This window comes from Numida meleagris, chromosome 13 (genome assembly GCF_002078875.1).
Source record: "Numida meleagris isolate 19003 breed g44 Domestic line chromosome 13, NumMel1.0, whole genome shotgun sequence".
Lineage (NCBI taxonomy): Eukaryota > Metazoa > Chordata > Aves > Galliformes > Numididae > Numida > Numida meleagris.
This window is the reverse complement of record NC_034421.1, coordinates 12,220,905-12,236,436: the sequence shown is the minus strand read 5'-3', so window position 1 is coordinate 12,236,436 and position 15,532 is coordinate 12,220,905. Positions and strand designations below refer to the sequence as shown.

The 15,532-nt window shown below is 42.3% G+C and overlaps 1 protein-coding gene and 1 long non-coding RNA gene across 3 annotated transcripts in view; one reads left to right on the top strand and one right to left on the bottom strand.

Annotated features, from left to right (window-relative positions):
- LOC110405961 overlaps positions 1-1,282 on the top strand; it is a 9,503-nt gene extending 8,221 nt beyond the window's left edge. The window contains exons 4-5 of one of the 2 annotated variants that reach the window (XR_002443184.1): positions 335-462; positions 1,080-1,282. This is a non-coding gene — a long non-coding RNA (uncharacterized LOC110405961). Of the gene's footprint in view, positions 1-334 lie in introns of both variants that reach the window. The other variant, XR_002443183.1, reaches the window with a different exon arrangement.
- On the bottom strand, positions 1,284-15,422 carry IL20RB (interleukin 20 receptor subunit beta). The gene is made up of 7 exons (XM_021411851.1): positions 12,297-15,422; positions 8,698-8,833; positions 7,748-7,938; positions 4,126-4,250; positions 2,630-2,780; positions 2,072-2,217; positions 1,284-1,430 (listed from the first exon to the last, which is right to left on the bottom strand). The coding sequence occupies exons 1-7, from the start codon at positions 12,382-12,384 to the stop codon at positions 1,305-1,307; spliced, it is 963 nt and encodes a 320-aa protein (XP_021267526.1). The 5' UTR covers positions 12,385-15,422; the 3' UTR covers positions 1,284-1,304.

Genomic DNA, 15,532 nt, shown 5'->3' with positions numbered 1-15,532 from the left:
GGGCTGCCTCGGCGGGGAACGCAGCGTTCGGCTCAGCCCGTTCTGCGATTTCCGCGGTGCTTTGCTGCCACTCGGTGGTCTCAGCAGGCCTTGCAAGAATGGAAGTCAAGGCGCACTCTGTAATGAAACGTCTGAGAGCTTTTCCTTAGTTCTGCTGGTAGTTTCACAAAAAAGCTTTGCAGATCAAAGTCTTCCCATGCCCTCCCAACATAACTCTGTGCTGAGCAGGTGTTAAAGGACTTATCCTTGCGGCAACAGCCGTCATTGCAATATATGCAAAGTAACTATATCTTATTTCTATTTAGTAGGACGTTTTCTTCCTCTTTTTTTTTAGATTTCCTTCCTTAAGACGGAAATGATAACGTGCTGTCTGGGACGGAATGGCGTCATCGGGTCAGAAATAGGCAGTGACGTGGTGATGCTGGGATGCTTGATACGTCCTTCCTGACATTCCCCCTCTATGTAAGCGTTCCTGTTGACCCCCAGCCCTCCTGGCCACAGAAGTGGGTTTGCGGTGCGTGATGCAGTCAGCGTCCTGCTTCAGCTGTGGTGCTGAACCAGGGGCTGCCCGGCACGCACCCCAAATGGCCCTGGCTACATGATCTGCATCTCTGTCCCTCTTTCTGTCTCTTTCTCTGTTTCTCAAGTCTACCTTCCTCTGTCCTCTCCCCCTCTTTTTAACCTGCAGTCACCTCCCACTTAAACAACTCATCCTTAATTACCTTTCACCTCTATGGCATCATACATTGCCATCTGTCACACGGAACAAATTCCCATGTCACGTCCAGTCATTTTCAATGCACTTTTCAATTGAAAAATGCCTCCCTAGGATGGGGCCTGCAGCCCTGGTAGCATTTTATCCCTGTTCACTTGAGCTTTTTTAGCTGTGCAAGGAACTCTTACTGACAGGTTCATTTCTTTAGAAAAACATCTGAGGTAAAAATACTGATACTGAAGTGGTTTGGGACTCAGGGACTGGGCTCTACATTTGTTGCTCTGGTGGCTGAAGTGTGGGCTCTGCCTTGGGACCATCAATGTGACTGTGAAGGGAGCATGAGTTAACCTGTGTCTGGTCATAGGTGTGGACATGAAGGAGAAGTACAGAAACTGGCAGCTGGCACTGGGGCCTTTACTGGCTTTTCTGTGGATGGATGAAGTTAGGAGAGGATGAGAGCTGGCTGCATGTTCATACAGAATGCTTCCTTGCAGCAGATTTGGCACAAAGAGAATGATGTTACGTGTTGGCACTCCAAAGACACTGAAGCACAATCTGCCTGCTCTGTTTAGAAGTTCTACAGGATGTTCTAAAGCGTTTCTTGAATCCACAGGCGGAGAACCTCTTCTGGGGGCATCACGTGCACCATCAGATCACACTGCTCAGCTTCTTCCCTCCCGCACAGTATCAGCTGGGTGGGGGGCTCTGGTACTTTCTGTAAAACAAATACGCTCGTTCAAACCCCCTCAGACTGATGAGCTGGCCCCTTACTTCTACACCTCCCTACTGGCCTCCTCTCAGCTGGAGACCTGGGGCTCAGATCACGACCACAAAAACTGTTGCCTTGCATTCTCACTTGAAGCAGACAGTGCATGTAAAGTACTGACTTAAAAATACTCCTCCTGCATGAGGAAGAGAAGAGGGTGTTTTAATTATTGGTTGCTCCTCACCAAGGAATTAAGAGCTCAGCACTGGTGCCAGAGGACATGGAGCTGTGTTGCCAATGACGCAGCTGTTTTGTCTGAGGAGCAGCTGGTCAGCTCATGCTTCCCAAGCTGCTTCCCCACAAGAAGCAGGAGGACTGTCTCTGTTCAGTGCTCTAGGCAGAAGGCAGTGGCAGCCATGCAGCCATCCCATGTGGGCTGCCTGACCCTACAGCTCAGCTGCCTGCTCACATGAACTCTTTATTGCCAAGTTATGAAGCTGTGTTGAAATATGTGCTTGCTCTTTCCTCTAAATACCAGCTCTTCCATTACAATGCAATAAGCAAGCTTTCCTATATATGTGCGTGCTTTTTCTGCTTGCCCCATGATTCTGTGAATATCCAGCACTCTAAAAATAAAGCAAAAATATTACCAGTGTGTCTGGCAGGACAGCAATGGGGCAGCAGGAATACTGGAAGATTTTTCTTGTTTTCCAGGCAAGGAAAGGCAGAGTCAAAGCAGCCACAGCAAAGCCAGCAGAGGACATGAGGACTGTAATGAGCCACATGGATCTGTTACCTAGAAACAACAGAAGCAACAAAATTTCTCAGATCATGAGAACAAACCACTCAATGCAATTGGACTCAGCCCTTCATTCCCACCTGCTCTGCTGAGATTTTTGGTCACCACACTCCACGGAGGGATACCTATGCCACTGTAGGGGGCTGAGGAACAAATGCGTGGCACATTTACAAACAAGACAGGAAATCATAGATCACAGATTCATAGAATTGTTTGAGTTGGAAGAGACCCTTAAAGGTCATCTAGTCTATCTCCCCTGCAATGAACAGGGACATCTGCAGCTTGATCAGGTTGCTCAGAGCCTAGACCAACCTGACCTTGAAATACTGGCTGTAAACCAAAGAAGCGCTTGGGTATCCTACTTGAGCGTGACTACAAGACTGGAAGATGTAGGAAGGCCAGCTGTTACCTGGTGCCCTCACGCACTGTGTTTGGCTGAAGCTACTGCTTCTGTTGATTGTCTCAACATACGTCTGGGCTTTTACACAGTATTCAGCTGCTGCCTCCATGGTGGCCAGATGAATTGTGGAGCTGACGTCCTTCACCATCTTCTGTTGCATCTGCCATAGGCCCAGGAAAGAGAACATCAGAATGCTGGACAAGGACCTAAATGAGAGCAGGAGTCATAATGTGATGCTAGCCCAGACTTCGCTGGGAGAAAAGGGAGGAGAATAACAGGAGCAGGTGGTGTCAGAGAGGATTGTGCAAATAGGAAGAGATAGAACAAGAAGCACAGTGGAGTGCCGATCGCACATGCCTGGAAGAGTAGGAGGGGACGCAAAGAAAGAGCCATGAGCTTATTGATGGTGTTCAGCCACAACGCTAGACTGTGATCTACTCTCTTGGCTTGATGACTGATCTGGGATTGGAGTTTTTTTGGGGATGCCAATATCCTGCCTGTTCTAGCATGATACGATGGGGTGCCAGAGCCATGTTGTGATAGGAAAGCAAGAGCTCTCCCATGACTCTGGAGCACAGAAAGGGATGGACTGAGCTAGTGAGGAGCCAGTGAACTTGGGGTGTACAACTGCAACACGCTCCCGCACACTTCAAACAGCAGATGAACCAGAATCTGATTTTTTTTTTGTATTTGACTCTATGAACTAATAACAAGATGAAGTTCCTATTCCCAGTCTGTCAAATCATAGAGGATAGGTAACAATTAGTTTTTCATAAATCTTGCTGTATTGCAGAGGCAAGGCCTGTGCTCACAGTGGGCCTGATGAGTCTCCACCATCACACACATATGGATATCTCCAAAAAGCCAGCAGGGCTCTTCTGGCAGGGCAAGTCCTCTGCATCAAAATACTTTTCTCTATGGAATCATGACCTTGAGAGCCATTGGTTTGAAAAGATTTTAAGGAAATAAATCAGGTCAATGATTGCCTATGGTTTGTAACATCTTGCAAACAACTCAAATCAGACATGTCAAATGTGATAATTAGTAAAAAATTTAAAAGAATCCTGGTAGAGATCTAGACATGTACCCATCAGTAAACCTGATGTTTGCGACAGTTCAGTTGATAGAAACTATGATGAAGTTTGGAATTAATGTTTAGGTCATTAATATCGTATATATTGAAGAGTTAGCATTTCATTTGCGAAAGGAAATCAGACACAAGCCTATAGGATTCTTTCTAACCTATGGACTAGGTTCATCTCATTTACTTGGATTTCCAAAAATGAAGGAAATCCATTTCAAAAGCCCATTAAGTTAACAGCTGTAGAATAATAACGCACCAGCCTGCAATGCAGAGGAGTATGGCACATGCTGACACCAGGCAGGTGCTCCAGCCTCGCAGCAGCAGCTTGAACTTGAAACACAGTGCCTGGGAACTGTTTTTATGCTTTTGCTCTAAGACACATGGGCTCTCTTTTCATGCCAAAATCCAAGGGTAAACTCACCCTGCTCTCCTGGCCCTTCTCCCAGTAGAGAATACAGAACTGAAAGGCAGGTCCCATGTTTTCCAGCTCCACTAGTAAATGATACCCATCTGCCATGACCTTCATCAGAGGTGGGGTCAGGGAAGCTGCCAAAAGAGAGAGAGCACTATTATCACATCAGAAGCAAATCTTCAAAAAAGTCCTCCTGGGCCCAGCTAGGAAAGGGAAACACTCCTGCCATGACTGTCCTCCAGCTGCCACCTTGAGCACGCTAACAATTATCTGGAATAATAGCTGGTTGCTTCAATGGGGGAGAAACCTCTCTGCCCTACTTCCCAGCTTGCCTAGATTTTGCAGCAGATTTTGAGCAGGAGGAGGTCTGTGACTGGCATTCTGAATGGGAATTTGGCAATAGCTGACTAGCACAGACTTGAAAGGTTTTGAATTTTCTCCAGTGGATGAAGCATCTGGCCTGAGGGTCCCATGTGATCAGCAGCAGAACCAGCTGGGCGACCTGAAGTTGAGACACCACACCAGGCCAGTTCTGCTTTTGAGCATTAGCTGAGCACTAGCACACAGAACAGGAGCTGTGAAACCACTGCTCCTTCATGCGAGTTTTGGCACTTATTCAAAGGTGAAAGAGAAAGGAACCAAAGCCCTAGGATAATTCAGTCAATTCACACCAATCTTTGTTATGTTTCAGTATCTACACGCTTTTAGAAGGACTTGGGTGGGCTGATGACCTGCTGCCTGCTGTGACATGTTTTTGTAGCTAGCATGCAAGTAAATCTGTTGCTGATTTGCTTAATGCTTACTTTCATATTCAAAGCTTGATTTGGTCTGGGATTCCACTGTGATGAACAATGAGAATCACTCAAGCATGGATGAAACTATACACTGTACATTCATGAATTGGGAATTGAGGGAATACAAAGATCATATTTGCACTACTTGCCTATGCCATTCCTTACCACTCTGTTGTAGCTGAAATTGGTTTCAGCCCTCTTGCTTTCAAGAAAGGAAGTAGAGCATACAGAACATACAGAAGAGATGTTCTTAATAGAATTTGCTCTTGCACAAAGCAAACTGCTGTTGATACTGAACAATATGAAAACATGAAATCAAAGTATGGTTATGATGAATGTGCCACAAAAGTGAGGCTTGGAAAACTACTTTGTACTTTTAAATTAAAAGCTGATAATGTGCTTAATGTGATGATGTCTCAAGAAAAAAAACAAATAACACCATTCAGAGGCTGAAAATAAAATTGAGTTTTAACAGACAAATATTGCTAGTCACAAATACTAACCAAACATGAGCATTTAGCATTTATCTCTTGTGCTCGGGGACTGGATACCAGCTATCTGTCAGAACTATGACAAATGAAGAACTAAAATCAACTTAATTGTTAGTTTTAAGGAAGATCTGTTAAAAGTATTTCCTACATACTTTGCGTGTACCTACACCTAAGGCTTTGAGACTGGACCTTTTTTAGTCAAGAAGTGGGCTCTGCTGATGGCCTATCTGTACATAAATCAGACTTTCAGGCGGTGCATGGTATCTCTTAGTCCCTCAGACTCAGTGCCAGGTATCCTAAGAGACAACAAAGCAGAGACAAGAGAAAGTGCGCAATAAAAGCATAGAGGGACAAGAACTGAAAGTGCCTTTTCTTCCTCCTTTGTCCATATATTCACAGTGCAGCCTGTTACAAGCTGTTTCCTCTGAAATTTCACGGATTAGTGAGAGGATTGCACTGAGGTCTCTTCGACACAGGACCAAGCTGTCAAATACTTCACGGTACTGGGAAGCCTCTGTGATGCCTTATCACTGGGAAAAGGTGTGAATGGAATTCCAGGTGGTCATTCTGGGGATCTTGCAAGCAGACCTTGACACAGGCTATCTTTACTCTTTACCATGAATGTGAAAGGGCAAGTGGGTGCCCTCAAAGGATTCATTTAAACATAAAGGCAAAGTGTACTTGCTTTGTGACTTCCGGGTACTGAGGAGCGCTACCACCCACTGAACATGGCCAGATTGGTCCACAGCAGCGTGTGGGATCTTCCCTTTTTGTGACTCCTTGAGTTCAGAGACAGCTCTGGCCACTTAGATGGGCTCTGGCTGAAAAAGAGTCTGAACATGACCTACAGACTGGGCCTGTCTGAGATCCCACCTGGCAACTAAGTTGTTCTCAAAGAAAGGGGAGGATCAAAATCATAGGCAGGAAAGGAAGCACCTCGTTGGGCCACGTCTTCCTCAGTGCTGGTTCTAGACTTGATATCAGATTACAGCAGAGGAAATGAAGGTGCCAGCTGAAAGAAACAGGTTATGGAACAAAGCTAGTGAGGAGCTGGAGGGAGCAGGGAGCTTGGATGCTGATAAGCAGATGTGCAGCATATCAACTGCATTTTGGTGACCAAAAAGAGAACTGCCCAAAGCCGCAGTTCAAATCTTAGGAGATGCTGATGGCTCCAGCAGTTTGGGGAATGAAAAATTCTGGTCTTTACGAAGGTCCTCCATTGTCTGCCATGAGTCCTTCAGCAATGCTGTAGCTGGCAGGAGCTGATGAAGCAGAGCTGCTTACAGAAAGGCAAGATGCTCCAGTCAGGAGCAGACCGATGGGGCTAATCTGAAATCCCAAACCGTTTGAAATCTGAGAACTGTTTGATAATCTGCTGTGGACGTGATAATTTGCCATGGAAAACTGCAACGTCCTTGAACGATGGGGGTCTGCTGCATTATGATCAAAGCTGTAGAAACCCTCAGAAGCCTGATTATCATCCTTCCTGAGCACTTGTGAGATAATCCACTCTATCAGTCAGGGCATGACAAAAGAACAGATTTTCCAATTATATTTGCTAGCTTTTAAATATGTTTGATGGGGAGTTTTGATTGAACCGAAGAAGGAAGCTGTATAACTACCAGTGCATGAACAGTTTGGGACTCAGGATAAATGCAATCTCTGGCACGTTAGGATCGTATTTCATAATAACTAGAAAAGATCTGATGCCAGTTGTAGCTGCTCTGTCAAAATCTTAATTTATCCCCTGATAAAAAGACAGTTCTGAGAGCTTCTTGGGAAAAGGGATAACAAGGAAAGTGAGAAAGTTGCTGTTCTCACCCATAAAGAGGGTCAAGCTAAGGAATATCCTTCCTCTGTCTCTGCTTGACAGCGTGGACTGCGCTCAATTCTGTGCTAACATAGCTCCTGGAAAAGGGAAATATTTTTCATCCAAAGCACCACCTAGAAATCACTACCACACAGACAGACACAATCACTGTTTGATGTGGTACTTCTGAGGGTGCTGCTTTGACTGAATGCTCTCTGTGGGTGAGGGCTGCTCACTCATGAGGCAGTAACTTCCAGTGATCCACAAACGTTCAAGGTCAACATCTTTGGCTTCAGGCAGGCAGCTTCCTCCTTGGCTAAAACAGGTGACTGCTGCCAATCCCAGACTGAGAGTTGTCTAAGAGTGAAACGTCCCAACTCAGCATGAGAAGAGTTAAGAAGTAGGATGTGCTCTGTGCATTTTTGGGCCTCAAGTCACATGCATAGTACACAGATGTGCATGAGAGCTAACCCTTAACATCGAACTTCAAGAAATGAACGTAACTGGTGCAGCTTAACACAAATGTCAGAACTTACTTGTGTTGCGAATGAAGAATCCTTTCAGGGTGCCCCATTCTGATCTTTGAGCACCGTTGACTGCCCTTACACGCAGGTTATAGGCCACAGTGGCTGAGATATCCTCTGTGATGTTACATACTGTGGCTGTGATGAGGGAACACTCACAGATGGGGATCCAGCTTTCGTTAGCGTACTCCCGTTCATATTCCCTGGGGAAAAGAGAGCAGACAGGCAGCATTCTGATAGGAGGTACCCTTGTCACACCCCCTATGGGCTAAGGCTGCTTGCTAGTTCTTTCCAGGCAAGACCAGTACTAGAATACAGGGGGTTGGATTATTGGGAGTTTATTAAACCAGTATGAATGTATTTTAGATTTTACCTAGAGAAATTCTCCTAGAGTCAGCTTGTTCATCAGCCAAAAACATCATGATAGTGTGGGAAGTGGGAACAGCAAGCCAAAGTTGATGCCTCAGATGCTGCCCAGTCACTTGATCATCCCTGGTAAATCAGATTTCGAAGGCCAAACTGTGACACAGGTCACAGCTAGAGATCAATCAGAATCTCGTATATTTTCCAAAGAAAATAAATGTATGTAATAAGTTTAAAGGAATGGCACTGAAAAAATTCAAGACTTTTCTCTTTCCTTTTCTAAATAAACTTTTGCTAATCTGCCTAATTCTTTAGACAGAGGCAGTTTTCACACATGGGGTTGGTGCACCCCTTGGATTATGCAGCTATCTCTTAATAACCACCCGCTGATAAGGCCTGGTCTGTAAATGATCTTAGAATTAGACCAAACATGGCTATTCTCCCTCCTCATGATCAACACTGCTGGAGCATCAAACTTCTCCTACGCTTGTAAGATAAACTGTGTTCAAGAAATCCAAGCAGTGTGGAATTGTAATTGGTGTTCAAAGAGCAAAGAAGAAAAAAACTATAACTAAAACAAAACAGAAACCAGAAGTTACCCCTGAAACTCAACAGAGTATCTCACAGTTTCTCCCTGGACCGTCACAGGACTCCACATTAAGAAATGTCTCATGTTGGTAGAAAGAATAGAGATATTCTGAGGTGCTGGCAGTGGAGCATCTTCACCTAAAAGTCCTAGCAAAAATGAAACAGAAGAAAGATATATGAATGTACTAGAAAATTTTTTTTTTTAATTGTGGAGAACTGTGTTTTGCATCAGAAATACTCTGCATTTTGACACTGTCATTTCAGTGTTTGAAACAAAGAAAAATGACAACCAAAGAGCAAGCGACAGAGCACTTAGCTGCCATTGCTTACAGAAAGGCAAAGCATGTCTTTTTGTTATTTCAGAGGTTTTAAATATATAAATAAAACAGTGAGAAAAGGCCAAGCTTTTAGAAAGCTATCCAATTTATTTTAATGAAGCCAAATAACAGATACTCTGTTATGCTCCATAGTCTGTTCCAGTGAACAATTCCCATCGTGGTTAGAAATGTACAATTTACTTCCAGGCTTGGCTGGACTGGACATTTGAAGATTCTGGCTTTAGTACAGACTTTTTCATGTTTCAGGCTTCTAATAAAGTAAATGCTTGTAGGCTATAATCAAATTACCTCATTCATTTCTTGGATAAACTTATTTAAAGGACTAATGAAGTTAAAATGTTTCTCCTGAAGATCAGCAGAGCCTAAGTTTGGGATGATGTCTACAACACAGATTATAGATTTTTTCCTTTCACTTATCCTTTTATCTTAATGTAAAATCCTTAGCAGAGTTTAGACAAGAGCACAAAAGGAAGGCTTCCCCATGGGTACAACCTTCACAACATGGTAAGAACGGTCATCTCTCTGTTCTGCCGTTTTCTAGTCCCAAGAAAATTGTTTCCCTTATATGCCTTTCTCTTTTTATTTTTTCTTTTAATTTATTAAATTAAAAATTCAATATAACTTGCAAAAAAGGGAGCCTTTTTAAAGCTGTGATTATAAAGCTAACCAGTTAATGTCAGTTGTTCTACCCAGGATCAAAACCGAGTTGACAAGTCTGTGAGCAATGTTTTCATGCTGATTATTCTTTTAAAGCACTGGAAAAACACACTTTTCCCCTTATAATATTCTCCATATTCATAGCTTATGATGTGATACTTTGCAAGATGTTATTTGAATCTGTTGACACAATGCTTGGCCTTTCTTTAAACTAAATGACAGAAATCTCTGGGATGAGATGATTTCTTCCTTGCCATTCAGATAGTGGAAGGCTTGCTGTCTGCTATATCAGCAGTTCTGTCACTTCTGTCTGGTTGGGGCTCTGTACTACTGTCAAGACACTTTTCATCTACAACAACAACAAAAAAAAACCAGAGTTTTTTTTTGTTTCATTTTTTATGTCTTTATTGCCTTTCACTTTGCAGCTCAGACACTCATTTGGTCTCCTGTTCAGTTCTCTGTGCTTCTTAACACAGGTTGTTTGCTACTACTTTTCCTTGTACTCTTGGTTCCCACGTGAATTTCTGGAGTCGACATATCTAGGCATGTGAATTACATAACAAACTTTAATTACGTGACCAGGCACCAGTTTTTCCATATGACTCACACACACAATAATGTTCCAGGTCTGAACAGAGGTGGTTTGCACTGGGGATATATCATCTATTGCATTCAGAGATATGGAACTCCATCTTACTATATTGTCTAGAAAAGAACTTTAAAAGGAGAGGATAGTTCTGAATTGGGATATTTACCTTTTAATGGTCCCCAAACTATTTTTTGGCTGATTGAGACCAATCTTTATTTCCTGACTACACTTAGCTTACTACACTGTGTTACTCCTTGCTGACAGAATCTGTGATTGTTCTTCTATTGGCACCATGAAGCCTGTAAACAAATATGTGTAACAACGGGAGGAAAGATGATTGTAGGCTGTACAAACAGGGAACGCATGGAGTATGAACAGTGAAGTATGTTGTGTCAATACTAACATATTCCATTATCTTTAGGTATTTCAAGGGAAAAGAAGCAACAACCACACAACGCATAGGAAACAACTAGGCAGAGACAGCCAACAGGACCCAGAGAGCTGTTAGCCTTGGGCTGCTTACCACTTCAATTTGATTTTGTATTCACAAGCAATACCAATAGCAAGTAGCTGCGAATAGCAATAACAAATACAATAGCCTTATAGGAAAAGGCAGGCAGTCTTTTAAGCCAGGATACTTTTGGACAGACATCTCCAGTCATGCCATGGAAAAGACAAGACATTTCCATATTACTCTGTAAATACCATTTTTGCCTACGACCCTATCAGTAGTATTTTCCATTTGTTGTATGAAGAATCGATTTCCATTTACAATGGTGATGATTTTCTTGAACTTTATTTTTAACATTTTTCTCCTTTTATGCTAAACTTAGGGAATCTACAGTTAGCAGTTTCACTCTGAAGTCCAGTGCATTTGTCTTCCTTGATTTCCATTTTAAAATGCCGTAAATATGTCCTGACAATTTTTTTTTTGCTCTACAGTAGATTTTGATACTCTTCTTCCTCTGTTTTTTTTTTCTTTTTTAATGAAAAAGTGTTCTTTGCTCAAAAAAGACATTAGGAGAAATCTTCATGTTTTACACTGAGGCCAATGGAACAGGAGACACAGTATGAAGTTATCCCACCTTTCTCTCTCACTGCCTCTCACAACATGCACATGAGTATCAGCCTGAGCATGGCTGGCTGACACTACAGATGCAAAAAAGCAGTAAAAATAAAACCAGATTTCTTGAAGAATAGTTGCTCAGCTTTGTCATCTTTAAAAAAAATACATATTTGTCACAATCCTCCTTATCCCACAGAATAAAATTGCAGAGAACACAGCAGCAACTTGGAGCTGAGGTAGTGTTTTTCCATATCAAGAAACTAAGAACTAAATAATGATTCACAGTGTTCTGCTGGCCAAGTAAGCTGTAAAATTACTTTTTCTGGCAGAGAACTTGAATTCAGGAGCAAATAGAGCTGTTCAGGAGCTGTTTTGGAAGACAGCACTGAGCAAAATCTGAGCACACCTGCAAGCTGTGTTTCCTTTCTGGAGGACTGACCATTGCAAGAGCACTGAAGTGTAATTAGGAGACCAAACGTATCTAGGTGATGTGCTTGGAGACAAGCATTTACTCGGAGAAGCAGACTGAAAAATGTACAACCATCTTCCAGGGCAAAGGAGACTCTCAGTGAACATAATCGAGCCAGTAATTAAAACTTCCTAACTCCCTGACCCTGTATCCACTCCACAGGCAGAGTGTTCCCCTGTGCTCAGAGATAATAGCAGTTAAAGAGGACTTGCAAGTACAGCTTCTCACAGAACAGCAAAAAGCAGAGGCATGTACAGTATTAATATGTCAATTTCCTTCAGACTGAAACTTCCCCTTAGATTACAGAATTGCCTTGTAGAACGCAAAATATATGGACTGTCTTCTTCATTTACTTATTCTAGTAATTAAAATTCAGGGTCACCTATGTTGCTTTGCATAGGCAGGTTTAATGGAAGGACAAAAGACTTTTAGTTCCTCACAACCCCTTGGTCATTCGGCTTCTGTCAACTGAAGCTGTTTCAGTGGTTTACCTGTGAGATTAGGTGCAATCAGAGTGCAGAGGACGAAGCAGATGAGTTTTAGTAGCATTTTGCTCACGCCTGTTGCCTTTTCCCACATTCACACCCAGATGCGCAGCTTAGAATTTTCCCTTCCCGGATGGAGAGCCGTGCCTGAGCTGGACATGGTGGGTGCAGGCGAACTGCAGACACTGGGGAGTAATGCAGACACTGCTTCTCTGCCTGCCTGAGTCCATGCTGAAGACACATGCGCGTGATTTGTGAGCGTGCAGTCAAGGGAGGGGCAGGTAATTGGGTGCCAGATTTCTGTACACGTCCCTGCAACCACTCACCTCAACAGCATAGCACTGTTTCACCTAGCGATTATGTTATTAAACCTCACGGTAAGGAGGAGACGGGATTAACTGGGTATTTCTCTGTAGTTTATACAGCTGTAAATGCTCAGCCTCCAAGCTGGGTAAATCCAGATGCTTTCAAGCACCTGGAAGGTTTCCCAGTGCTTCCCAGAGTGAGGCATGGCTGTAGGCCTTGTGCAACCTCTGGGCTGGCAGAAAGGATGTTTGTTCTCTTTGTCTTCCAGTGGTATTTCGAAGGCAGCTGCGTTGGGCTGTGCTGATGAGGATGTTATTTGGTGCAGGAATCCCGAGGTTTTCCCATCTTCCACAGGTGACTGGGCTCCATCTCAGCTCAAGCAAAGCAGGCCTCTCAGCCAGAGCACACTGAGATCTTGTGTCTTCAAAGTTGATATGATATAAAAATAAGGGAAATGCTGCTCACCTCTTGGTTATATCATAATCTGATGAGAAAATATTTCATAAATGATATTACCCGAAATGTAAAATATTTCTGCTAAGATAGCTAGTAAAAATATTTAGGTTACAAAAGGCTCTTCAGGAGAAGATTCAAAATACATTCCGTATAGTGCTCATCTTTTCAAAAAATGACCAAATGGAAACATTAAAAGCTGAACCAAGCTAGTGGTCACCCATGTACCAATCCTTCCAAGAGAAATTAAAACTTTCATCACTTCATAGACAGCTCCACTGCTGTGTTGATCTGCATAGACTGATGAGGTGTGTGCTTTTATCTGTGTGCTCTGCAGGTGAGTTAACTCATTTACAGAGCAGGGAAGTAGCTGTGAATGAATTTTTGGGCTCTAACTGAGAGAGGGATGTTATCCACAAAGAGGACTCGTTAGTTCCTTCCATGACTGTTAGCTAAAGTACCCCAGTTCTTTCTAGCTCAGCTTGTTACTGACCTGAATTTTTACCTTGTTCCTCTCACTGCTGTACCTGCCCTTTGTGCAGAGTGGCAATGGCTACTGTAGATGGCAGCAGAAGCTAAATAAAATGCAGAGATTTCAAAAATTAATCTAAACCCTCTCTACTGCTATCCCAGATATGTTTTTTTTCTCTCAGTTTCAGACAGCTGCTGCTGAGGATTGAACCAATTCTAGGCAACAGAAGCCAAATTAAATACATGATACACTGAACTAATTCTTTACTTATAAAAAGACTGTTATTTATTGTTGTTGTTGTAGTCTATGTCTATATCAAATGATAAAAGCAAGTTTGAAAGCTCTCCTGGTAATCTCTGATTTCCCCCTGCTTGCTTCGTATAAACGACTGTGTCAAGGAAAGACCAGTAGTAATTCTGACAGACGATTTTTAATGCTGATTTTTCTTTTGGAAGTATCTATTTTCCTCCCCGACCCTCTCCCCCATTATAAATACTGCTGCTTGCTTTCATGACAGCTAACCCATAATGCAAAATATAATTCTAAATGGTTGCCCTATTCATTCCCCTTTGTTTTCTTTTCTAAATAAGTAGTAGGACTGGCATGTGTAATACATACTATTGCATGTGTTAGAGCCTTGAACTTTAAAGCTGTTCACTCACTTCTGTAAGAACAAGAACTTGCTTGCATTTCACGCATCTGTTTTTGAATGCATGGTAATTGCTGCTAAGTTGCCCTAGCCCTGTGCGTTTTGTTAAAGCTTTGTATCAGCGGGGTTTTGCTTTTGCATTCAAGAAGTTTGGTTAGTTGGTTTGGCCTTTTGCTTCTGACCAGGTTTATCTGACACCACAGGATTACTGCATCATCTCTCTACATTGCCGTACGTGGACTGATCTGCAAAGAGAGGATGACCTGGATCCACTTCTCCAGATTTTTCCAATGCTGATATGTTTTAATGTTAAGAGTGTTGAGAGATTTACTTCAAAATATCTAAATCCCACCAGAGACCTAAGTGATTCAAAACCACTTTGTCCACCATGTGAAAAAAAAAGTCCTTTTGTGTTGTTCTGCCCTGCTGATAATGATATTTGATTCACACATACAGGAATGGGCAATTCCCTTCCTATGGTGACATAACATGAAAAAGCCTTCAGGTTTAATCAATGTTCCCACTGTGCAGCACCTAAATATTTCATATATTGGGAGTCCATGTCACAGCTGAAGCCTGCATTTAGTTCTTCTGCAATATTAGCTCTTGAATTGATTTTCTAGTGGAAGCAGATTCCTTATTCCCCTTTCTGTCTTACGCTGTCTTCATCTCTTTTCTTTCAACAGTCTTCAGTAAATTAATTTCCCTTTCCTTTTTTTTTTCCTTAATTATGTGCCATCATGCTAATTAGCTTCTTGATAAGACATCTTATTTCCTCTTCCCAATACCTTAGCATGAATGAGAAGCATAGGGGATTCTTATAACAAGTATTTGCCTCTTAGAAGTATTTACAGCATTGCAATAGTGGAATGATCTTTAATGGAAAACGTCTTTCGTCATTAAGATGACTTTTAAATCATGAAAAGGCATAAAAACAAATAATTATTTGTGAACTTGAAAGTAGGCTTCAAGGGAAAGCAGTAAATAATAAATATATTAAAAGTTCCATGTATGATTAGAAAAATGGTTTGAAAAGAATGAACTATGAGAGCAAGGGGTCTATGTTCTTTGTTTTCACATTCAAAAACACAAAACTCAATTTTCTGCATGACAGACATTTAAAATTAGGGAAAATATAGTGTATCCAAATGGCTGTGCTTTTGAAATATTTCTAAAATCTCCTTATTATGAAAAAGATCTATAGAAAAGTATGGAACTGCTGCTTAACAATTGTCATAGAATCATAGAATGGCCTGGGTTGAAAATGACCTCAAAGATCATTGAGTTTCAACTCCCCTGCTGAGTGCAGGGTTGCCAACCACTAGACCAGGCTGCCCAGAGCCACGTCCAGCCTGGCCTTGA